We start from the raw sequence: 24,393 nt of genomic DNA, 5'->3' as shown, positions 1-24,393 counted from the left end.
GTCCGCACGCTTAACGTTTCGATGCCAGTTATATTATGAGTTTATGAGTTTTGATGTACCGAAGGTTGTTCGGAGTCCCGGATGTGATCACGGACATGACGAGGAGTCTCGAAATGGTCGAGAGATGAAGATTGATATATTGGACGACTATATTCGGACACCGGAATGGTTCCGGGGGTTATCGGATATATACCAGAGTACCGGGGGGTTACCGAAACCCCCCGGGGGTTATTGGGCCTCATGGGCCCAAAGTAGTGGAAGAGGAGAGGCAGCAGGAGGTGGCGCACAGCCCCCCTTGCCCCAATCCGAATTGGGAAAGGGAAGGGGGCGCGGCCCCCCTTCTCCTTCCTTCTCTCCACCTCCTCCTTCCCCCTTCTCCTAGTTGGAATAGGAAAGGGGGGCAAAACCTACTTGGAGTAGGATTGCCCCCCCTTGGGCGCGCCTCCTCCTCTTGGCCGGCCCCCTCCTCCTCCACTCCTTTATATACGTGGCCAGGGGGCACCCCATAGACACAACAATTGATCTCTTGATCTCTTAGCCGTGTGCGGTGCCCCCTTCCACCATAATCCACCTCGATCATATCGTAGCGGTGCTTAGGCGAAGCCCTGCGACGGTAGAACATCATCATCGTCACCACGCCGTCGTGCTGACGGAACTCTCCCGTGAAGCTCTACTGGATTGGAGTTCGCGGGATGTCATCGAGCTGAGCGTGTGCTGAACTCGGAGGTGCCGTGCGTTCGGTACTTGGATCGGTCGGATCGTGAAGACGTACGACAACATCAACCGCGTTGTGCTAACGCTTCCGCTTTCGGTCTACAAGGGTACGTAGACAACACTCTCCCCTCTCGTTGCTATGCATCACCATGATCTTGCGTGTGTGTAGGAATTTTTTTTTTTGAAATTACTACGTTCCCCAACAAGAAGCACCACCGGGACGGGGGGAATCTCATTCCATCTTCAGAAAGCCACCGACGCCCACCTTCCTATGCAAGACACAAACCCTACCAAAACTCGAAAAATTTACCTAGACATGGAGCCCTCCCGTCGGCAAGGATCGAGATCCACCGTGTCTCCATGGCCCTAAACCCAAAGAAGATGAGGCAGGCTGGCTGCGGGAGGCAGCGGAAACCCTAGCGGTGGGTGCCTTGCGTGCGCCAGGCGTACTGAGTTCTAGATGGTGCTGATGTTGGAGAAGCTTCTCATAGTCAGTGTATTGTCAAGCGGTAATAGTTCTTGATGTTTTGTTGTTATTCTCCTTTATATATATATTTTTAACATAGTACTGACCCGGACGCTCATACATATACACATAACACTCACCTGTATGAATGAACACATGCACATCTTCGATAGATTGAGCAGACATATCACCGTAAATTAATAAAGTCATCACATGCGCCTTTGTAGTCGACTAGAACATCTCCTCACTGAACGAACATCGTCGAGCTTGAAATAAATCCAGGAAAATGCGAGCACTGGTGTCTAGTCTAGGACTTGAACTCCAGCGGACTGGTCTCATCACAAAGAACCTAACTATCTGAGCTAGGCTCAGTTCGAATAAAGGCCGGGTGTGTTCTCATTGTTTTTGTACCTCTTTGACATGACATTATGAGTCAATAAAAGCACCATTTATGGAGAGAGCAAATTTAGTTATCTAATTCTTTTGTGAGGTGTTGACGTATAAATGCATAGCTCAGCTTTCCTCACCAATTTGAACTTTTGAGTGAACTGACTGATACGTGTTGTTCTACATGATATCAAAGTTAGGAGGTCTTGAGTTCAATACCAGACTACCTTATCAGTTTGAGCTTTTGGATGAACTGACAGTACAAATATCAAATTGAACTGAAGGTGAGAGATGTTTAGGAGGTACAATGGTGTTGACCTCTCAAAGTAGAAATTTTAGAGAGATATGTATGCCCTCCTATTCATATTAAATGACACTTCTTTAATACAATATGTACTAAAGTTTTACTATAAAGCAACGTCAATTAATTTGAATCGAAATGTATAACATTTTGAGGGAAGGACTAGAGATTCTCTTAGAGCATGGTTAATAATATAGCCAAGAGCCGGCTATATAGAGTTGCCATGTCTCTTATAGCCAACCTAATAGCCCACTCATACAATAGTTAGCCATACTAGTACGTTATATAATTAATATATGATCCGCCTTTTTCTCTCACAAAGCTTGTTGGGAGTCGTGCTATAGCTGGATGTAAGTTTATAACCCGCTTCTCTTCTGTCTTATGTCTTCTCTCCTTCAGTTAGGCACAAATCTGATACGGCATCTCTTATAGCCCATCTACATTACTTTATTGTATTTGCTCTATGGTGTAATCATGATAATTTGGAGACTGCAACCACAACACAAGGACCAAATCCTATATACCTAAAAGATTCATCCCCACTAACCTATTTATCTTAACATGCAGCCTATCCACCTCAGCAACTATGCCAACTCAGCAAAAGAGAAATAAACTGTTCACACGTCACCATGGAACTATGCATGCGTTGCTTGACTCGATTTATTGCTTTTTTAGGCAAACTCAATTTATTGTTGCGTCTGGTTGCACAAGGCCACTTGTTGACTTTTCACATGGGCTGCCCGAGCCAACTTCTTGCACGTGGGCTGTAGCTCGCTTTCTTTAGAGCATCTCCAACAAAGGCGTTAAAAATAGTCCGCGTTGTAAAAATCGCTAATTTAACGTGCGGAGCATCTCCAGCAGACGCTGCAAAAGCCAGCACGCTGTAAAATCCAACCGACGCGCTGGGAATTTTTGCATCACACGCGGGATATTTGTTGTGCGGCGTACAGCGCGCTGGACAATGACGCGCGAAGACCAGCTGCTCCGCTCTGCTTCGCTCCCTCTGCTCGTTCCGCCATTTCCTGCAGCTCGCCGCAGCCGGCCGCCGGCCGCCGGCCGCCGCTACTCCTCTGTGTGCTCATCATCTGCTCTTCCCGGCATGGGGCGGAGCCGCCACTGCCCTTCTGCTCGCCGGCTGGAGCTTGCCGCCTCGAGTTCGCCGGCCGGGAGCGCATGCCGGCCGGGAGCCGCCGTTGCCTCTCTGCTCGCAGCCTCCCTGTGGCCGAAGGCTAGCGTTGCATGCAGAGCTTGCGGTTTCCGATCGACTGCAAGCCAGCTGATAGGGAAGCCAAGCTAGCTAGCTCGTGTTTGTGCATCAAGCTCGCATACGGTGGCCGGCGATTTCAACGATCCAACAATTGGGGAGCTAATTGCGTTTTTGTTTTGGTCAGATGGATTTATCTGTAAATGTTAGGGACCTGTTTGTTGTAGATATATTTATGACGCTTTATTTTTTAGTGTATCTGCTGGACCGCTGCGCGTCGTCCGCTACGCGCTATCTTTTTGTGCGTCTGCTGGACTGAATCGACCACGGCGCGCTAAAATTATTAAAATGACGCTGTAAAATTATTTTAGCGTGTTGCTTTTTTGAGCGTCTGTTGAAGATGCTCTTAGTCGTTGGGGTGAGCTGGTTTATTTGGGCGTTCCAAGCCCATCTGAAAAGAACGTAGATGTTCGTCCCTCTTCTCGCCGCCACGATCAACGCTCCTCCATCCAGCCGCCACTAGCCCTTCCGCCATGACTGAGACTCCGCTTGCCAGTTGTCGCACCTCCGGCTAGCTGCCACCACGCCCGACACTATGCGGTGAGTGGTCTTCCCCGTTGCACCTCTTATCGCCGCAACAAACCGTCGCGTCCCCGGCCAGTTGCCGTCGATGACGACCGACGTTCTCCCGTCCACCAAGCATCCATAAATGCGCACTAACTCACTCATTGCTTCATCTTCCCGGTTGCCCCTCTTATTGTCTCCACTATCCCTTTTGCCTTCGCGACGGATGAGTTTCCGGCGGCAGATGCATATGAAACGGATTCACAGTCATTCATCGCCCTCTACTGAACCGCCACTACTTTTGCGTTTAAAACCCCCTCTATACTGTCATCGTTATCTGGCACACATCGCATCCTCATCTCATAAGCGGCCTCCACTATGGTAGTTTGGTATATGGGCACTCCCTATTTTCATCCACCCCTTATTTTTCCTATCCCGATCTTATGTTCTTAAAATTTTCATATGCCCGCAGGATCAAAAGGTACTCGCGGTTCCCTATTTCCATCCACCCCTTATTTTTCCTATCCCGATCTTATGTTCTTAAAATTTTCATATGCCCACAGGATCAAAAGGTACTCGCGGTTTTGCTTGATAGATCTCCTGCTGGTCGAATTGGCTTGATTGCTTCACAGCTCGCTGGACGCTCCCTATTTTCAGGTACACCTGTTTTTTTGGGTCCTCCGGCTTATGTTTTTCCTGAATTTGCTAGGTCGCGCTATGGACCGTAGAGTGCTTGATGTCCAGCTTCATATCACGTCAATCGGTAATGGCTCCATTGATTCAGAGTTCACTTGATACTCCCAATGGTATGCAAGCTCTCTTCTCTTAGTTTAACTTTTTACAGTTGATAAAACATATTCAGCTTCTATTTAAATAGAATATGAATTTTGCTCCCCTGAAGGTTTTCCATTTCAGAGAACTGGATTTCACGATTCAAACCCGAAGGGACACCAATAAACTTTAGAAATAAAAAATATCAACCAAAACTATCGTATTAATTAAGCAAGGGAATGATTAGCCATCTCGGTCTATACTGTATCCATCTCGGTCTATTTTTTGTTGCAAAGTTGAGGCCGGTATCCACTGCTTCACAAAGAAAAGAAGTAATAGAAATAAATCAACTTCTTCACAAAGTTTAGGCTTTAGAAGAGAATAATGTAACAATCAACTTCTTCAATCTATATTTTCACAAGAATTGGTGGGGATTGGAAGCTGTCGTGCCACCTCTTCAACACGTTCCTCATAGCCTATAATTAAATTCATACATGCGATTGTATTTACTATTCATTTTTTATTTTGTTTCCATGTGTACAGGATAAGAGTTTCAGTGCGTGCAGACATTGTGGTGCTATAGGTAGTTGTGTGGTAAGTGTCACTACAACTCCCATATTCTTTTAGGTTTGGGACATGATCGTGTACACAATTTATCACTTAATTTTGTATTTGTTTCAAAGGTTGCAGATTATGTATGTCTCTCAAGTGATTTTTCCGTGCTAATTCCACTAAAGGGTTGTAGTTTTTCTTCCTGTAAATTCATGTTATCCAGATATTCAGCTAATTTGAGTGTGTTCCGAAAGAAGCTAACTGGCCATATTAATTCATGATTAAGATGGTGTACCATAGGATGTAGTTCACACATATTTGAGGTCGAAATTTTACAAAAGCAACTCTTTCAATTTGTTCATGATAGATAAAAACTACTTCTTTGAGCTTGATAAACCACTGAATATATTTGACAGTGCATAAGCCATGTGACGGTAATTCTTCTTGATGAACCAGCTACAAAAAAGATAGACTAAGGTCGGCTGTTTTTCTATACATTGGTTCTAAAAAAAAATCGGTTCAGTTATTGTTTTTTATCATTGCATTAAATTGTCCTCTAAAAAATCCCTGCGACAATGCACAATTTCTTGCAAGAATATTTTACCTCAATATGCAATCATGTCTTGAAGAATGCCCATCTCAACTTGGATGCATGCAAAAGGCTCAAATGTTTTAATATATTATGCTACTTATATTCAACAAATATTTTTCTAATTACATGCTTTTTAGTTTTAGTTCTATATTATTATTCCAAATATTCATATTCATACAATAAAATCTATCTCTAATAATAAAGTATGGATTGACTCCGTGGGTTCACCGTCACAATACGCTTTCTTTCTGTGAATTTATGCTTTCAATTTGAATTTAAAACATATACGCGAGGTGGTACTAATTCGGGGAACCGTCTATAGTTTCATCGTCAAAATTTTCGTAGGTCGATGTTGTTTTAAGTCAGTTGGACTTCTCCCTGATCCGTCTGGGCCTCAGCCCACCAAACTCAGCCCTTCGCTCGGCCGCCGCCCGCGCCGCCGCCCTTTGCCACCGCCACCACCACCGTCCGCGCGCGCCTCCCTTTGCTCCCGTGTCTCTGATTTGGATCGAAATCGCGGCAGTAGTGGTGCGGCGGCGGCTGGGGAGGAGGCGAGGGCCGCGGCGGTGGGTGGTGGGGCCTGAAGATGAGGCAGTCCTTCTAGGAGGATGCCAGGGACGGGCAGCAGGACGGGGGTGGCGCGTCGCAGTTGGAGACCGGCGTGTGCTCTGGCAGCGGGTGGAGGGATTGCGGCGCGATGGTGGGGAGCAACAGGTCCGTGTCCATGGCCGGACCACCCTGCCATTAAACTCGACGTTGTGCTGGCACATGCTGCCCCTCTCCTTCCTGGGTCGTCGTGGATCTCGCGATACTGGAGGTAGCCGCTGTTGTGGCCATGGACGGCATCACGGAGTCCCACAACACGCCAGCCGCCTCCGGAGTCCCACAACCCCGGAGCCCATGGAGAGCTCGACCACAACTCGGCTAGCGCAACGGTGAATTATAGGGCCAGCTATGGGAGCTAATGTTGGGGGAGAAGGGAGGCCTTTGCTGGGATTGCATTAGTGCGGTGCGGGTTGAGCTGGAGCTGGCAGTCAAATTGACCAGCTACGTGTCAAAGGTAACATCTAGATTATACCTAAGATGATAGTTTGATGTGTTGATTGGTAGAAATCGCACACAATAGATGCAGTTGGTATTTTGGAAATAAAGGCAGCAATTTACATTGAGATCTGGGACTAATTGGTTAATAATTTATTCATGTCCCCAACTTGAATATTGCAGTCTTTGTCACAAGCTTTGCAATGGTATTGATTCTTTTAAAAGTAGAGCAACCAAGTGTCGAATTTTGTTTCGCATCTATATATCTATTTCGAGATAAAAATGAATGTGGGGCTCATTATGTTTCCAGTATGAGACGTGGCTCGACGGTATTTACATTGCCAATGCCAAGCACACCGAGTTCACTAAAAGCAACAAGCAGGGCAGGGTCAAAGTCATTATGTTCACCATGATGCAGATTGCCATCACATTCAGACCCAAAGATCTGGGAACTATGAACTTGATTAAAAAGGCAGGGTCAAAGTCAAGACCCGGGTTAGTGGCGACTATGATGGTGGCCTGCAGGCTATGGGTCTAGCAGCGTTGCAGGCAGTAGTGTGCAGCGTTTTACGGTAGGGCGTGTGGCCAGTGCTGGCGGGCTCGCGGCGGCTGCAGATGGTGGAGTACTGGACTTGTGGTGGGCGCTGGACTTGTGGTGGGCGCCCATTCACAAGATCTACAACATCATCTTTGGGTCAGTTCTCCATGAAGGCCATCCTGCGATACAAGGTTGCGTCTTTCTGCTATTTGGGTGACGACGCCGAGCATGTCGGCCTATGCCCATCGCTCCTGATGTGGTAATGCGGCGGTCGTTATTGTTTGCCTGCAGAGCTTGCGGAGAGGTGGGACTTGCAGAGTATATGTAGCAGTAAGGATCCAAGTATTGGAGCCAAACAACTGTCTATGCTACCACATCAAGGTGTGTTGATGCAAATAAAGTAAGGACGGGAATATACAGTAGCAGAAAGACCAAGCAGCCTGGTAGCTCTTTCATTGAACTGGATGGATGCGTGCATGAGTTCTTTGCAGGGAACGAGTCACATTTTGAAACTGAAACTATATACAACACTGTTTTAGGGATTAATGAACTGTTAGTAGCAGAGTCCTTCCTGATGTCAAAGCTAATACATTTCTATGATAACCATACCCCAGTACCTATGATTCAATAATCTTCTTTTTATGAAATGATGAAACCCGAAGTATTTCTACGTATTTGCTTTTCTCTCTGAGGCGGGAAGTTTGTTTTCCAGACATTTATGTCATGAGCAACTTAATGTGCAACTGAGTGCACATTGTTATCCAAATTTTATTGGTCTATCTGAGATGTTTCCTTTTGGTATTGCAATTTGTGCTAGGTAATACCCACAGTTTTTGCTATGATGTTACTATGTCAGAAAATTAGCTGTCCACTGCATCACTTATTTGTTCTTCTATTTTTACTCCGAACTTACTAACCCAGCTTTAGTTTCTCTGGCTTAAGCTAATCTGGGAGCAGGGTATCATGTGCCCGCTCACCTGTTGGTGCGGCTGGTGGATACAGAGAGATCAACGATGAGGAGACCCTCGCCGTTCTTCTGATTGGAGCCAGTTGCGTGATGTGATGGCGGAGTTGTTCTACAACCGCCCAGGGGCCATGGACGATGGAGAACTTCCTAACGCAGTATGCGAGCGGGGACAATGGAGAACTTCTTGGCGCAGTGTGCGCGCGCGTGGGTTTCAGGACAGTTCATTGTAAGGTCAAGCTCAGCTTGGTGTAAGTTCCAAATATATATTGTGCCTTAGTTTGAGTTGCATCTACAAGCAGCGCTCACTAATTCAAATACACCTTAAATTGAGTTGGATCATTAGTGTTGGACCGTGGACATATATCTATATCCGATTGTACTCCGGGTGTTTTCAGTTCTGAAATATTTTTTGGCAATTTGATTCTGAAATTTTAGCTTGATGTTGAGAAAATGAGCAAATTTTGTGGTGCACTTGGATCAGGTTTTATGCTTACAGTTTCGAGGGGAAACATTCAGGGTTGTGATCCAAGTATATGAAATCAGTTTATCTAAATTGAGTTGTCGACAGTACATCCTCTAAAGCACGGAGTGCTTTTGTCGGTTCACCGTCGTGCCATTTTAAAAAAATCCCCATTGTTTTCTGTAAATTAATCCGCAGTACATGTTTAAATCATAGTCGAACTCTTTTTTTGCATTTTCTCAGAAAATCTCTGACTTTTCGGTTAATCAATCAGCAGCAACAAAATTATTCATATATTTTAAATCGTAACTCCGGTTTTAACATGTTATATATGAAATTTGATTAGAAAAGTGTGTACAATCTAAATATGATATTATTGTTAGCTGTTAAATATTCTAAAATATTATTGTTGGTGCAAACTTAATATATAGTGCACAGTCCGTTTTTCGTTCGTACTGGCGGCGATCCAAATTACAAATAAACACCTATTAAAACCATATTGAGAGGAAAGGAAACATCATTAACCACGCATGCACACCTCTGAGAAACCTCGCGGGGGAAAACAACATATTTCTCATCTTTTTGAGAGAGAGAGGACGTCTTAGGACTGACCACATTCAAATGTGTTTTCGTTGTGTGAGTGTCGAGGCCACCGTAAAGGACGTGGACCAATTAGGGTCTTGAGTCATGGTTATTGGGTTAAAAGCATGTGTTATTTTCTCTCCCGTTGCAACGCACGGGCTCTTTTGCTAGTCTTACTAAAATATAGTGCAAGCAATTTCCGCAGCAACGCGCAGGGTATCGTCTAGTTTACTTAAAGCGACACACCAAGTAACGCAGTGGCAATCAGGAACAACCAAGTAAAGAGAGACACGAGGTAAACGCACTGGTGTAATCAGGCTTAAACTAACTGAACCGGTTTTTAAGCCAAAGCTGGCACAAAGACAGAGTGACGGACTACAACCTCGATCCTTTTGTGAGGGAAGTAAAAATACCACACTCAACTCGAATAATGGCGGAGGCACACTGAGGAGCGTCAGAGCGACTTAGCCTCCTTTATTCATGCATAAATAGCAGCAACTTAACGACGCTGCGCACGTACATCCAACGGCGTGTTAGGCAGAGGACGCGTCGAGGCAGACCCACTGGCCGACGAAGATCCCGATGCAGTTGATGTTGGGGTTGAAGCCCAGGAAGTCCTCCTGGGTCAGACCGGCACTCTCCGCGAGGGAGGAGCAGGTCTCACCCGTCTGCACCGCGCTCACCTTGTTGCACGTCAGCGCCGGCACCGCCTTCGTCAATGCATAAACTGCGAAACGCATAGACAGGCAGGCACACGTCCAAAGGGTTACAAGTCCGGCACATTTGGCCAGATCATGGACGACGATGTTGACCGGTTGACGTGGACGTACCTCCGTTAATGCTGCCGCGCTGCATCTGCGTCGCGGTGAACCTGGCGTCGGCGAGGGCGACGGCCACCACGAGCAGGGACGCGATCAGGAGAGCAGCGGCTCCGTGGTTCTTCGCCATTGCAGATGCAGATGCTGCCGACGCGAAGAAAGGATATATGTATAAGCGGATGATAGGTGCTCGTCAGGCTCTGCTTTGGTGGTGGTGATGAGAGAGCTTAGCCCTCGCCCTTTTTATAGCATAACGAGCTCGACACTCGAAAGTCGATAGGGTGGAGAGTGTGACGAAGAGAATCCGGCCATGGCCTTGGAGACGGCGTCCGACGCACGGGCGATGCTGCTTATGCTGAGAACGGCATGGATGGACATGTCGTTCATAACACAGGGTGGGCCTCGGGGTAATCCCATCTGTGATTCCTATGGAACTGCTTTGTACTACTGTAATATTCTTCGACCGCCATGTGATTTTGACCGGGCCTAATACTTTACACTCACACTGCTCACTTTTTTTTGTTTGAAAAACTGTCTTGCTCCATGTTGGTGATAGCGCAGTGACAGTGGAGAAACAAGAACGAATCGATCGCAGCAAAGCAGAGAGATGAGGACAGTAGGATCAGAGAGGACTGCAGTCAACCCGCAAAAAGGAAAAGAAAAGAGGACTGCGGTGTCTGAGTAGCGGAAATATTACGGCATGACACGACTACGCAACCTGTACACAGATCAGAGAGATTTTTCTTTATTTTTTTAAGAAAAAGAAGGTGTGAAATGCGATTGTTGTCTATCACTCTCGATCATTGTGATCAGTGTAGATCAGTATCGCAGGATGGGCTGCGCGCCTTCTCTCACCGGCGGGGCGCCTCGTCCTTCTTAAGGCCGTCCTCGACGCCCTTCCCACCTACGCCATGGCGGCTCTGCTCCTGCCATCGGCTCTGTTCCGTGAGCTGGACGCCCTACGTCGTGACTTCCTCTAGAACGTGGCTAAAAGAGCCTCGGGGCTCGGGCGCCCAATGCCTCGTGGTGTGGGAGCGGATATGTCGTGCCAAGTCGGAGGGTGGTGTCGGTGTACGCAACCTCGCCACCTAGAACGAGTGCCTCCTGTTGAAGATGATCCACCACCTTCACTCGTTGCCAAGGTCGCGCTGGGCCACCTGGGTCTGGAACTACGCGGGCGAGTGTTCTCTCTTGTCCTGCCGCGCGGCGATCTCGTGCTAGGGAATACCGGGGCACTCTTGCTCGGCTGGTCCCCATCTACCGCGCGCTCTCCAATGTCGACGTGGGGGACGGGCGTTCGTGCTCCTTCTGGCGGGACTGCTGGCTCCCCTGCAGTGATCTTGCCATGGCATCCCCTGTTCTTTTCTCGCACACCACGGGTGCTGAGGTCACCGTGTAGCAAGTGTGTGCTGGTGGCATTGCCTGCTTTCTTGTCCTGCAGCTCTCGCGCGTGGGGGTGCGAGCTTGCCGTGGTCTCCACACTTCTGGACGCGCAGCCTGCCCGAGGTGGGGACGATGTGCGGCAGTTGCACCATGTATCGGCCCCCCGTGTCGGTCTGTCTTCAAGCTCAGCGTACAAGCTGACGCGGTTCGACGACACAACTGCTCATTATGTCGCGTTCATCTAGGAATCGCGCGGTCCTTCTCGGGTGAAGTTTTTCTGCTAGCTCCTGGTTCAACGTCGCGTCCACACACACGACGTGTTGGCCAGGAAGTGCATTGTTGTTGTAGAAGAAGTGGGGTGCCCGATCTGCTCGGCGACGCTGGAGAGTGTGGATCACCTGCTTTTCACGGGCGGTGGGAGTTCAAGTAAGGGCATGTACAATGGTGCTATCTTAGGAATGTCACGTAGGATAAATGATGACGTGAAGGAGAGAGAACTCATAAAAAGGCTTGTCTTCTCTTATTTAAGAGAAGACAAGAGATGATCTCTTAGCACAATATGTCTCACCATGTTTTTAGGAATAACTAATTATTGAAGATAAGGCTAAGAGATGATCCAATGTAGACAAAAAAAATTGTCTGCACTAAATTCAATGCAAGACTTAAGATAAAACTATCTTATCAACCATTGTACATGCCCTAACCGGTGCCTCTGTGGATGATCTGTCATTTCTGACAGCGTCAAACAGCAGGCTCAGTCGTTGACTCGGTGGCGGAATTTGCCATGCTTTGCTGCTGGCAGCTCTGGAAACATCGAAACGTGGTCGTCTTCCATAGGCAAAGGCCCTCCATCACTCGGGTGCTCAGCTGCTGTCGAGAAGACGCGGTGCTGTGGCGCTGTCAGCTGCCAGAAAATCGTCGTTTCCCATGTTGCGTCTTGGCTGACGGCTCTCTCCTCTTAGCAAGTGTGGTGTGGATCCTCTATGACATGCCCCTCCCCCACTCCCCCATGTAGTCTCTCGCGTGGTGCCCCCGGGCGCTTGTAATCATCTGGGTTTTTTGCCCTTCTGATTAATATATTCAGGTGGGGAAAACTCCCCCCCCCCCTATCCTCGATGATTTTTTCAAACTACGCAGGTGAACACTTCCTAGAGCTCTTGTCATGCAATTTCAACTACAGTTATGTCAATAATGTCTAAATATTGGTGAGTGGGATAGCTTGATAAGCAGGGCATGCATTGGCAATCATGGGCAAAGATGGCTATCTTGAAGTGAATGGGAGAATTAGGTTTCCGCGACCTCGAGCTCTTTAATGACGCAATATTGGCAAAACAAGCAGGAGGTTACTGGATAACCCTAGGAGTCTATGTGCAAGGGTCTTGAGGGGCCGGTACTAACTTTTTACAAGCTGGATGTCCGGCTAATTCTCTTAGAACATGGCGTGCAATTCTGCAAGGACGAGAGTGTAGGGCAATAAGCCACGGCGAGCGGCGACGCGGAGCGGTGTGTGCGCGCGGTGGACGCGTCGGGCTCGGCCCGTGGCAGGTTTGGCCGCGCGCGCGCGTGTGTGTGTGTCCACGCGTTCGAGCGCGTGGGCCATTGCGTGTAGGCGAGATATGCGAAGGAGTGACCGTGTCGAGGCGCTGGACTCGGTGTCACATCCCTAGTTCTGGTATGCTCTGAGCTAACTAGTCATGTGTTGCATCATGTTTAAATTCTTTTGAAATTGAAATGGGGATTGATCAAACCCTAGCACCAGATCAAATCAAATAGGTTCAACATAAAATCATTTTCAATAAACCCAAAATGCCCTTTGAAAATGTTCATGATTTATGATAAAGGTGAAAACCTCTGCCAAAAATGATGAGCATATTTCTTGGACATTTATGGATTTTGAGTTAAATCATATTGTATTTGAATTGGAGCATTTAATGCCTATAAATATTTTAAATGCTTCAATACTTCTGAATAATTGGGGGCTGTTGGAAATAATTCAAATAGTGCCCACAATTTTTGTCAGGATTTTACAAAATGAGTTAGTATTTTTACTAACTCAAAACAAATCAAAATAAATAGAAAACAGAAACAGAATTGGAAAGAGAGAAAGAGAGAGAGAGAGAAGGACTCACCTGGGTCGTCTTACCTGGCAGCCCAACAAATCGGCCCAACCCACCAGGGGCGCCGGGGTCTTCTTCCACCTCTGCCAGTAGGCAGCGGGTGTGTGCCCGACGCGTGCAGCGCAAACCTCCACCCTGCCTGCTTCTCCCCTCGACGGTCTAGACGCTCTGGAGGCGCCACGCTACCCCCTGGACCCCCTCGACCGCTTCCCTCTCTCCCTGCCTCGCCTCTCTCGCTCTCCCTCCCGAAGCCGAGCGAGCTCGTCGCCGCCGCTCACTGCCACCGCGCTCACCGCCCGTCCCTCGACCAACCGCCGTGTCCATCGGCTCCGCCTCATCGTCTGCGTCATCTAGACGAGCCACGCATCCTCGGGCGCCCTACAACGTCGCTATCGCTGTCGTCTTCCACCTCGGGCTCCGACCACCGCCGCCGTCGATCCGCCGTCTCCGACGCATCCCCGAGCCCGCTAACCATCCCTACGGATCCCAGTGAGCTCCTCCGTCTTTCCCCTCACCCCCCGTGCCATAATTTGCACGCTAGCCACCGCCCCGCGTGTCCCGAGCGCCGCCGTCCGCCATGACCGATGAGGTCCTCCCTCCTGAGCATCTCCGCTCGGTCCAGTGGCACCAGCGTGCTCCTGGAGCTCCCAGGAGTCCGCCCCGCTGCTTAGCTCGCTCGTCAGCCAAGCATAGCACCTCGCCCACGCTAAGCCGAGCTCCGGCCGCCGCCGTTGAGGTTGCCGCCACCGTTTCTGGCCACCCCAGCCGCTGACTACAGCCCCGTTGGACGCGGAAGAACGCCAGCTACGCGTAGAGCCTCTCCGCCGCTTGTTTGGTCACCGGACGACAAAACCCGACGCCCTCCGCCACGCGGAATGGTCGCCGCCGGCTAAACTCCGGTGGTGATGACGTGGCAGTAATTATATTAGGGCCTAATCATTGTTTAGTTAACCACACGTCACAGACTTGTGGGACCCTGCTGTTAAAGACACGGGTTAAGTTAAATAACCCATGTTAACTCTGTCTCACTGACACGTGGGCCCCGCCCCAATTTAAATTTAGGTTAGGCAAAATATTAGTGCTAATTACCCTATTAAGCAGATGAGACACTGACCTCTAGGGCCAACCCCCCTTACTAATTAGTTTAGCTTAATTTTAATTTAGATTAGTCATTGAGTCGCTGACCACTGGGACCCACTGGTCAGGTTTGACCTGGTCAACCTCAGTTGACTCGCTGATGTCATGCTTGCACAATGCTGACGCAGTTAATAATTTTCTAGATTAAAAATAATCCAGGAAATTTCAAAAAATGCCCAAAACTTCAGAAAATCATAGAAAATAATCTATAACACCAAATGAAATAAATTATATATGAAAAATTATCAGAAAAATCCAATCTATCCATTTATGCTGTTTTCATGCATGACAAAGCAACTTAACCTTGTTGTATAGATCAAAACATGATAATGCACATTATAAATTCATAACTTGAGTTTGAATTTGAACCCTTGGTTCAAATTAGCTCAAACCCTTCTGGTTTTAGTTGCATTAGCTCAAATCACATCATATTGTCATGTCATGTTCATGCATCATATTGTTGCATTGCATTGCATTGATTATGTTTCTTCTCTGTTGCCGGTGTTGTCCCCTCTTAGTGGACGTAGTTCCGACGATGTGATCGATGACACCAATGAAGAACTATACTATCTTCAGAAGTGCCAGGCAAGCAAACCCCCTTGTTCATTCCGATACAAGCCCACTCTCTCGCTCCTGCTCTCTTTTACTACATTAAGACAACAACGTTTCAACTGTTACATGTTGCGGTAGCTGAAACCCTTTCCTCTGCATGACCTGTCATTGCCACAGTAAATAGATGAAACCCACTAGCATGAGTAGGAGTTGTTTGAGCCCTGATGTGCCTACTCATTCATGTTTGTTTGTCATGCCTGCTACTGCTTAGAGTTGAGTCAGGTCTGATTCATCGGGGATGAATTGGAATGTGGTGAACATGTCCTACCATTGAGAGCTAAGTGTGTGAACACGATTTGGTAAAGGTAGCGGTGAGAGGCCATGTAGGAGTACATGGTGGGTTGTCTCATTGCAGCCGTCCTCAGGAACCGAGTTCTGTGTTTGTGATCCATGAACAGTTACTACCACACATTGGGTTCCGGTAACTCGACCCCTCTCGACTTATTAATCCACTCGATCTCTGTCCAGGAGTTGCAACTAGTTTCTGGTGTTTGTAGGTAGTGTTAGTAGTCTACCAAGTGGCACCCGGTACAGGTGGGCTTGGGACAGACTAGGCACAGTGGCCTGGTGTACCAAGTGGCACCCGGATGGTGGGCTTGGGAACCATTTACACATCGTTTGGGGCCGTGAGCGACACCCCGGCCGGATCTCTTTGCGGATGGAACCCGAATGGGCGATAAACCTGGACGAGAGACTTGTGTGATTAGTCAGGTCGTGGCCGACTCCCTCACCAGGCTTCCGCTTGAAGGTTGCCGAGATACACGACGTGTACATGGTGGTAAGTGGCGAGAGCGTGTGTGAAGAAGTACACCCCTGCAGGGTTATCATTATCTATTCGAATAGCCGGATTCCTCGGATATGGAAACTTGGACCCCTTGCATAGTTCATAGACAAGTGAAAGTCGATACTCTAAAACTCGTAAGATAAGCGTGAGTGCTATGGATGGCGTTCTCGTAGGGAGACGGGAGCAGATCCATAGTGGTGTATTGCTATGGTGAATTCGTGGACTCGTGTGCGCCACCTCAAAAGAGTTACTTGCAGTCGTAGTTCAGGATAGCCACCGAGTCAAAGCTGGCTTGCTGTAGTTAAACTCCACCACCCCTTTGTTGATATCGATGCATATGTAATAGTTCTGATGTAAGTCTTGCTGGGTACATTTGTACTCACGTTTGCTTAATTTATATTTTTGCAGAGAGACTTCAGTCTCGCTAGTAGTTCCACGTGAACTTCGACGTTTAGCTTGTTACCTCAGCTACGATCTTGTACCTTTGGGAGGGTCTTGTAGGTAGTCAGGCTTCTCAGCCTTCTTTATTTGTAGTTGTATGTACTCAGACAAGTTAAGCTTCCGCATGTGCTTGTTGCTTGTATGCTCTTTATGTTGGGTCATGAGACCATGTTTGTAATATCTCGCTCCTCGGAGCCTAATGAATAAATACTTGAGTCATAGAGTTATGTTGTGATGCCATGTTGTATTTACACATATCGAGCATATTGTGTGTATGATTGAAATGCTTGGTATGTGTGGGATCCGACAACCTAGTTGTTCATCCTTGGTAGCCTCTTTTATGGGGAAATGTAGTCTTGTGCTTCCACGAGCCATAGTAGTCCGTTATAGCCCGGTTCACCGGAGCCCTGCTAGCCCAGCACTACTGCTCCGGAACACTTGACTGACCGGCATGTGATTCACTTCGTTCCTGTGTCTGTCCCTTCAGGGAAATGTCACGCGGTGACATCCGGAGTCCTGCCTAGCCTGCTACAGCCCGGGTTCCCGGAGTCCTGTTAGCCCAGTGCTACAGCTCGGATTCACACGCTGCTGACCGACATGCTCGATATTGATTCATGTATGCCTGTCCCCGTAAGTTAGTGCCACTTTGGGTTCATGACTAGTCATGTCGGCTCGGGTTCTCTGTCATATGGATGCTGGCGACACTATCATATACGTGAGCCAAAAGGCGCAAACTATTCCGGGCCATGGTTAGGAGACACCCGTGGGAATACCGTGCGTGAGGCCGCAAAGTGATATGAGGTGTTACCGACTAGATCGATGTGACTTGGAATCGGGGTCCTGATAGCTTTGGTATCAGAGCCTGACTACCTATAGGATTACCAAGCCAAACTGGTCGAAGTCGTGTCTAGAAATGCTTTAGTTATGTAGGGGAATTGATTGTGGGAAGGAACATAAGGCTCTTTTTACTCCTTACACCTCATGGCCTTCTGATCTGAGTCAACCTCTTCTTTTCTACGGGGGTTAAGAACTAGACTTCTCTTCTATCTCTAAGGATGATGTGTTACTAAACCATAGTTGCCTAGGATTGTTGAGTTCAAGCCTCAGTTCCGTTCCTACTACTTCCATATGTTCATAGCTGGCCTCAGAACTTTGATATCGTGATGCCGAGTGGTTATGCCACCATTTTGCAGGATGTCTCAAATCATTTTGAGCATTTACAGTCGTTATGTTGTCTGAGTCATCCCAGGTTTCTAAACAGTCTGATGCATCTGCAAATTCCTTCTTCCCGTTCCTGATGTCCTTTTGGGCCAGATTAAGCACACTAAACGTTGAGTTGAGGTACTCTATTGCCTCAACATATATGTTGGAGTTGTTATTTTGACACTAGGGTATCTTAGAGTTAGTAATCTAGCCATGTTTGGTGTTCCCAGTGTGATGATTCTGGCCACCATTCTCGAAAGCATCTCGTGATGTTATTTAGTTAGTAGGTATTCTACTCCTAGGTTTTGAACCCGAGATTCACTGTAACGCCCGGGTAATTAAGCTACAGTAAGCCCACGTTAACGGTGCCACGTCACCCCGGTTACTGTTGTTAATATCGCGTTGGATCAAAACTTTTCAAAATTTAAAACAAAAATGTTCGGGTTGTGCAAATAAATGCCTAGGAATTTATGGTGTGGGATCCATGTTTTTATAAAAGACCTAAATACTTAAAATGAATTGAAATAGAAAAGAAAATAAATAAAGAAAAGAAAATACAAAGACAGAAAACAAACAAAAAAATATAAAAGAACCCCCCCCCCCACTGGGCCGGCTGGCCCAGATGTTCGCCAGACCGGCCCAACTGGCCCAACCGGCCACCCCCCATTCCCTTATCCCCCCACCCGGTGAGACCTCGAACCCCCACCGACACCCCACTCCTCCCCCGAAATATCTCCCTCCCCCCTCTCTCCCGATTGGATCGGGAGGGGGAACAAACCGCGCCGACGCCGCCGCCGATCCCCGTCGCCCGGAGCTGCGTCGCCGCCCTCCACCTCGCCGGACCTCCCCACTGGCCTGCATCCTCTTCGCCCCACCGTCCCCATCTCTCCACCTCGACCCCCGCTCCCCCAGTCCCTACAGACACCCGGTGAGGCCCCCGTCCTCTTCCTCCCCCTCGTCCCCGTCGACGCGGTCGTGCTCCTCCGCGTGCTCACCCGCAGTGCTCGCCTGCAGCCGCTTCCTCCCGCGTGCTCACGCCCGACCACACGCTCGCGGCCACCAGGCCCCGGCCGCGCCAGCTCAACCTCGCGCGCGCCCGTGCGCCCCGGCACAACCCCGCTGCAGCCCCGCGCTCGCCCGCTCGTGCGTGGCCTCGCCCGCGCCCTTGCCCGCCGGCTGGCCGCGCCCGCTCACGGAACGCTCCCGTGTCCCAGCCGCCCTGCCCTGCTCCGCTCCCTCCTCCGCCGGCGCCCCCTGTTGCCCCTTTCGGGTGCACGAGCGCCCGCGGCCGTTAGCGCCCGCTAACCACGCCTGTTACGGACCCCCAGGGGCCTATGACAAAGGGGGCCCACCCCACAGAACGTTTAAAAAAAAGAGAATTAATAATAAAAAAAATAAAAATAATAATAATAATTAAATTAATTATTTAATTAAGGAAATAATTAAGTTAATTAATTATAATTAGATTAACATAATCACTAATTAACCTAATTAACTGTTAGTTAATTAAAACAGAGTATGACGAACGGGACCCACCTGTCAGGTTGACCAAGTCAACTACTGACGTCATGCTGACGTCAGCAGACACTATTCTGGATAATGTTGATTAAATTAATTAAATAAATCCTAAAAATGATTTAAATCTTTTAAAATTAATATAAAATAAACCGTAGCTCGGATGGAAAAACTTTGTACATGAAAGTTGCTCAGAACGACAAGACGAACTCGGATACGCAGCCCGTTCATCCGCCACGCACCCCTAACATGTCAAACTCGCAACTTTCCCCCTCCGGCTCCTCTGCCCAAAAACACGAAACACCGGGGATACTTTCCCGGATGTTATCCCCCTTCACCGGTATCACCTACTACCGCGTTAGGGCACCTCTAACGTCGTTACTTGTCATGTCATGCATCACTATGCATATGCTTGCTTATATATTTATTTTTTCTCCCCCCTCTTCTCTCGATAGACACCGAGACCAACGCCGCTACTACCCAGTACGACTACGGTGTTGACGACCCCTCTCTCTTGCCAGAGAAACCAGGCAAGCCCCCCCCCTTGATCACCAGATATCGCCTACTCTCCTCTATACTGCTTGCATTAGAGTAGTGTAGCATGTTACTGCTTTTGTTATTCCTATTCTGATGCATAGCCTATCCTTGCTACTACTGTTGATACCTTTACCTGCAATCCTACTTGCTTAGTATAGGATGCTAGTATTTCCATCTGTGGCCCTACATTCTTGTCCGTCTGCTGTGCTATACTATCGGGCCGTGATCACTCGGGAGGTGATCACGGGTATATACTATTTTACTTCATACATGATACATGGGGTGATTAAAGACGGGTCGGCTCGTAGGAGCACCCGCGAGTGGATCTTTGAGGTGGAGCGACAGGGCAGGTTCCGACCACCTAGGAGAGAGGTGGGCCTGGCCCTGGTCGGCGTTCGCGGATACTTAACACGCTTAACGAGATCTGGGTATTTGATCTGAGTCTGGCCATTTGGTCTATACGCACTAACCATCTACGCGGGAGTAGTTATGGGTATCCCGGCGTCGTGGTATCAGCCGAAGCCTTCGTGACGTCAGCGACTGAGTGGCGCGCGCCGGATTGGAACGTAAGCCTGCTCTTGTATTAAGGGGGCTAGTTCTGCTTCCGGCCGCGTTCGCAACGTGCAGGTGTGCTAAGGGCGATGGGCCCAGACCCCTGTGCGCTTAGGTTTAGACTGGCGTGCTGACCTCTCTGTTGTGCCTAGGTGGGGCTGCGACGTGTTGATCTTCCGAGGCCGGGCATGACCCAGGAAAGTGTGTCCGGCCAAATGGGATCGAGCGTGTTGGGGTATGTGGTGCACCCTTGCAGGGAAGTTAATCTATTCGAATAGCCGTGATCTTCGGTAACAGGATGACTTGGAGTTGTACCTTGACCTTATGACAACTAGAACCAGATACTTAATAAAACACACCCTTCCAAGTGCCAGATACAACCGGTGATCGCTCTCTCACAGGGCGACGAGGGGAGGATCGGCGGTTAGGGTTATGCTATGCGATGCTACTTGGAGGACTTCAATCTACTCTCTTCTACATGCTGCAAGACGGAGGCTGCCAGAAGCGTAGTCTTTGAAAGGACTAGCTATCCCCCTCTTATTCCGGCATTCTGTAGTTCAGTCCACCTATGATAGCCTTATTCCAGTTGATACCAATGCATACATATGTAGTGTAGCTCCTTGCTTGCGAGTACTTTGGATGAGTACTCACGGTTGCTTTCTCCCTCCTTTCCCCCTTTTCCTTATTCCTGGTTGTCGTAACCAGATGTTGGAGCCCAGGATCCAGACGCCACCGTCGACGACGACTCCTACTACACCGGAGGTGCCTACTACTACGTGATGCCCGCTGACGACGACCAGGAGTAGTTAGGAGGATCCCAGGCAGGAGGCCTGCACCTCTTTCGATCTGTATCCCAGTTTGTGCTAGCCTTCTTAAGGCAAACTTGTTTAACTTATGTCTGTACTCAGATATTGTTGCTTCCGCTGACTCGTCTATGATCGAGCTCTTGTATTCGAGCCCTCGAGGCCCCTGGCTTGTAATATGATGCTTGTATGACTTATTTTATTTGTAGAGTTGTGTTGTGATATCTTCCCGTGAGTCCCTAATCTTGATCGTACACGTTTGCGTGTATGATTAGTGTACGATTGAATCGGGGGCGTCACAAGTTGGTATCAGAGCCGACTGCCTGTAGGAATTCCCCTTCCACACTCCTTGGCCGAAGTTGAGTCTAGACATTACAAAACTTTTACTAACATGGTTGTGTGCCTTATGGGCCCACGTCGCCATCTGGGTGGTATTAGGATCTTTTACTCCTCGATCCTTACTCTGGGACTCTGAACTCTCTCCTACTCGGGTTAAACGATTTTACTAACTCTAACACTAGGATCCCGTGACCACGTACACCCCAAAGTTGGATAAGCCCTAGTTATTCTTTAGAGTAGTACTTGGACATTATCCACATTGTCATTTGACTCCTGTGAAAACATCTTTGTTTTCAGATGGAACCCACGAGGCAGGTCGTGCGCCACATGACGGCCATTGGTGCCTCAGGATCACCTGCTGTGTTGGTTGAGATGATGACCTATCTGGGTTATCGCTGGCACCCTGAATACACCGTCTATGAGGAGTATCAGGACTTCAACCAGGAGCAGTACCGTGCCATCGTCCACCTCTATTCTCGAGAGTATGACTCCACTACCGTGCTGCACACTGCTCATGGAGTTGGAGTGACTATCGATATGGCGGTCCACGATGCTGCTTATGCTGCTCTGACACGTCTCCGTGGAGAGTATCAAGAGTTGGATACCTCCCCCTTCAGGCACATTGCTATCGCATCCGATGTTGGTGCGGAGGGTTACTACACTGCTGCCTACTCCACTATCACCCGAGAGCCCTTCTACCATCAGAACCTGGTTCTGCATGCTGATGGGCTGGATCGAGCTAACCGAGCTCTTCGCCACGAGTTGTACACCACTCGTCAGCACCTCTACCGTGCTCTGACGATGTTGCACCCCTTCGTCGGATCTGGGGAGCTGTCGCGTTCTGCTATCTACCCAGCCAGGACCGTGATGCCCCAGGGTGTCGGTTGGCCAGAGGTGGGAGGCTACTCTCCCGCACTTGGTCCTCTTCTGCCACTTGAGCGTCAGGTTCTGCACCAGAGTACCCGCGGACCCCAGGTTGCCGGCGTGGTGTACCCGATGCCACACTACCAGCTTTCAGGCTACAGCTACCTCCGCAGTACCGCGTGGGACTGATGTAGACTTGCTTGTTAGTGTTAGATGCATTCGCCGCGAGCCTGTGTGCCGCCTACGATGCCTTAGCCTATGTACCGAACTCTGTGTAACGAACCCTATGCATGATCTCTTTTGAAAGATATGCCAACTACTATGTAGTATCTATCGTGCTGCTTTCGTTGTGCATGTTTCATCATGAATGATTCTTGTTTTTGCAAATTTCTCAATGCTGAACTACCCCTGTTAAATATTAGCAGGATGGTTAGACCAGGTGGTCGTGGTCGTGGTGGCAACGCCCCACCACCGCCTGAGTACATGGCCGGGATGATGCAGCAGTTTGAGCTGAATCGTCAGTTCATGGAGAATATTATGGCTCAGTTTCCTCGCCCCAATATGAACCAGCAGCCAACCCAAGTGACTCTGCAGGATTTCATGCGCCTCAACCCAACCGTGTACCGCAGCTCAACTCAGCCTCTGGATGCTGATGACTGGTTCCGTGACATCACCTATGAGATGGAGTCTGCTGATGTAGCCCTTGCCAGCTATGTCACCTTTGCTTCCTTCTTTCTGAAAGGACCCGCAGCTCAATGGTGGGACAGCCACAGGCGTACTCTGCCAGCTGGAACAATCATCACCTGGCCAGACTTCCAAGCTGCCTTCCGTGCTCGCTTCATTCCTCAGGGAGTCATGGACCGAAAGAAGCGTGAGTTCCGCAACCTCACCCAAGGCAACAAAACCGTGGAAGCTTACCAGCGGGAGTTTCTTGACTTGTCCCGCTATGCTGAAGAAGACATTGCAATTGATGCACGCAGACAGGAGAAGTTCCGTGATGGCCTTCAAGCTGACATCAAGCTCGCACTTCTAGTGCATGACTTTGCTGATTTCGCCACTCTAGTGAACAAAGCCATCAATGTCGAAACTGGTCTGCAGGAATACCAGAGCTCTCACAGGCGCAGCCGTGACACGGGCTCATCTTCAGGCCCGTCTTCGCAGAAGCGCAAGATATGGATCCCCAACAGCATGTACCAGCCGAATGCACCTGCCCCAAGGCAGTCCTATGCTGCACCTCGTCTGCCTACTGCTCCAACTAGGCAGCCAAGACTTCCAGCTCCACCACCACAAGCTCCTGTTCCCACTCCCAATAATGGCCTCTGCTACAAGTGTGGTCAGCCAGGCCACCATGCTAGGGATTGCAATCAGAACCAGAATCAACTGGCCCTCCCAGCAACTGGCCGTGGAAGCAACCAGCCTCGCAACAACAGTGCCAAGTCTTATGGCCGTGTTCATGCCAACCATGTTGATCTCAATGAAGTTCTAGACCAGCCTGCTACCGTGATGGGTACACTCCTCGTAAATTCAGTACCAGCATCTGTTTTATTTGATACAGGAGCATCACATTCATTCATATCAGCTGAGTTTGCATTCATGCATGGCATTAAATACGAAGAGATGAACACTGCGATTGTGGTACACACTCCTGCGGGCCAGTGTCAAACCTCTATGGTTAGTCACGATGTTCCCGTTGAAATTGAAGGGCTGGAATTCCTTGCCTCTCCCATCGTACTGAAGTCCTGTAGCATCGACCTCATTCTGGGAATGGATTGGTTGAAAGCGCATACTGCTTCTATAGTTTGCGCCACTAAGGTCGTCCATCTACTACACCCTTCTGACGAAATAATAGCTTACCAAGCTCATCTAGTTCAGAACACCGAGGCACGACTTTATGCCTTGAACGCGTTGAACGCTGCACCACTCGAGGGCATTGAAAACATTCCCGTCGTTCGTGAATTCCAAGACGTCTTCCCAGAAGAACTTCCAGGGATTCCCCCTGCTAGAGCTGTCGAGTTCATCATCGACTTGAAACCCGGCACCACCCCTATAGCTAAACGACCCTATAAGATGCCGCCGCATGAACTCATCGAGCTTAAGGAGGAAATCGACAAATCTCTTGTCAAAGGTTTCATTCGCCCAAGTTGCTCTC

At 48.8% G+C, this 24,393-nt stretch overlaps 1 protein-coding gene and 1 long non-coding RNA gene across 2 annotated transcripts; one reads left to right on the top strand and one right to left on the bottom strand.

The window, feature by feature from the left end:
• Positions 1 to 3,671: 3,671 nt before the first annotated feature.
• LOC147980476 (uncharacterized) lies at positions 3,672 to 8,568 on the top strand. Its single transcript, XR_015619358.1, has 4 exons — positions 3,672 to 4,117; positions 4,200 to 4,442; positions 4,951 to 5,001; positions 8,058 to 8,568. It is a non-coding gene; the product is annotated as an uncharacterized LOC147980476 (long non-coding RNA).
• A 1,008-nt stretch (positions 8,569 to 9,576) lies between these two features.
• On the bottom strand, positions 9,577 to 10,148 carry LOC125531018 (lysM domain-containing protein ARB_03438-like). Its single transcript, XM_048695419.2, has 2 exons — positions 9,970 to 10,148; positions 9,577 to 9,866 (listed from the first exon to the last, which is right to left on the bottom strand). Exons 1-2 carry the CDS (start codon positions 10,085 to 10,087, stop codon positions 9,673 to 9,675), a joined length of 312 nt encoding a protein of 103 aa, XP_048551376.1. The 5' UTR covers positions 10,088 to 10,148; the 3' UTR covers positions 9,577 to 9,672.
• Between the last annotated feature and the right edge of the window lie 14,245 nt (positions 10,149 to 24,393).

The sequence above is a fragment of the Triticum urartu genome, chromosome 3A, assembly GCF_056163025.1.
Source record: "Triticum urartu cultivar PI428250 chromosome 3A, HENAU_Tu73, whole genome shotgun sequence".
Taxonomy (NCBI): Eukaryota; Viridiplantae; Streptophyta; class Magnoliopsida; order Poales; family Poaceae; genus Triticum; species Triticum urartu.
Note: the sequence above shows the minus strand (reverse complement) of the source record. Positions and strands in the feature narration are given on the sequence as shown.

Excerpts from the sequence above, each read along its gene's own strand:
- LOC125531018 (XM_048695419.2), bottom strand. The coding sequence starts at position 10,087 with ATGGCGAAGAACCACGGAGCCGCTGCTCTCCTGATCGCGTCCCTGCTC. Across the intron at positions 9,867-9,969 it reads GCGCGGCAGCATTAACGGAG|TTTATGCATTGACGAAGGCG; the intron begins GTACGTCCACGT and ends TGCGTTTCGCAG.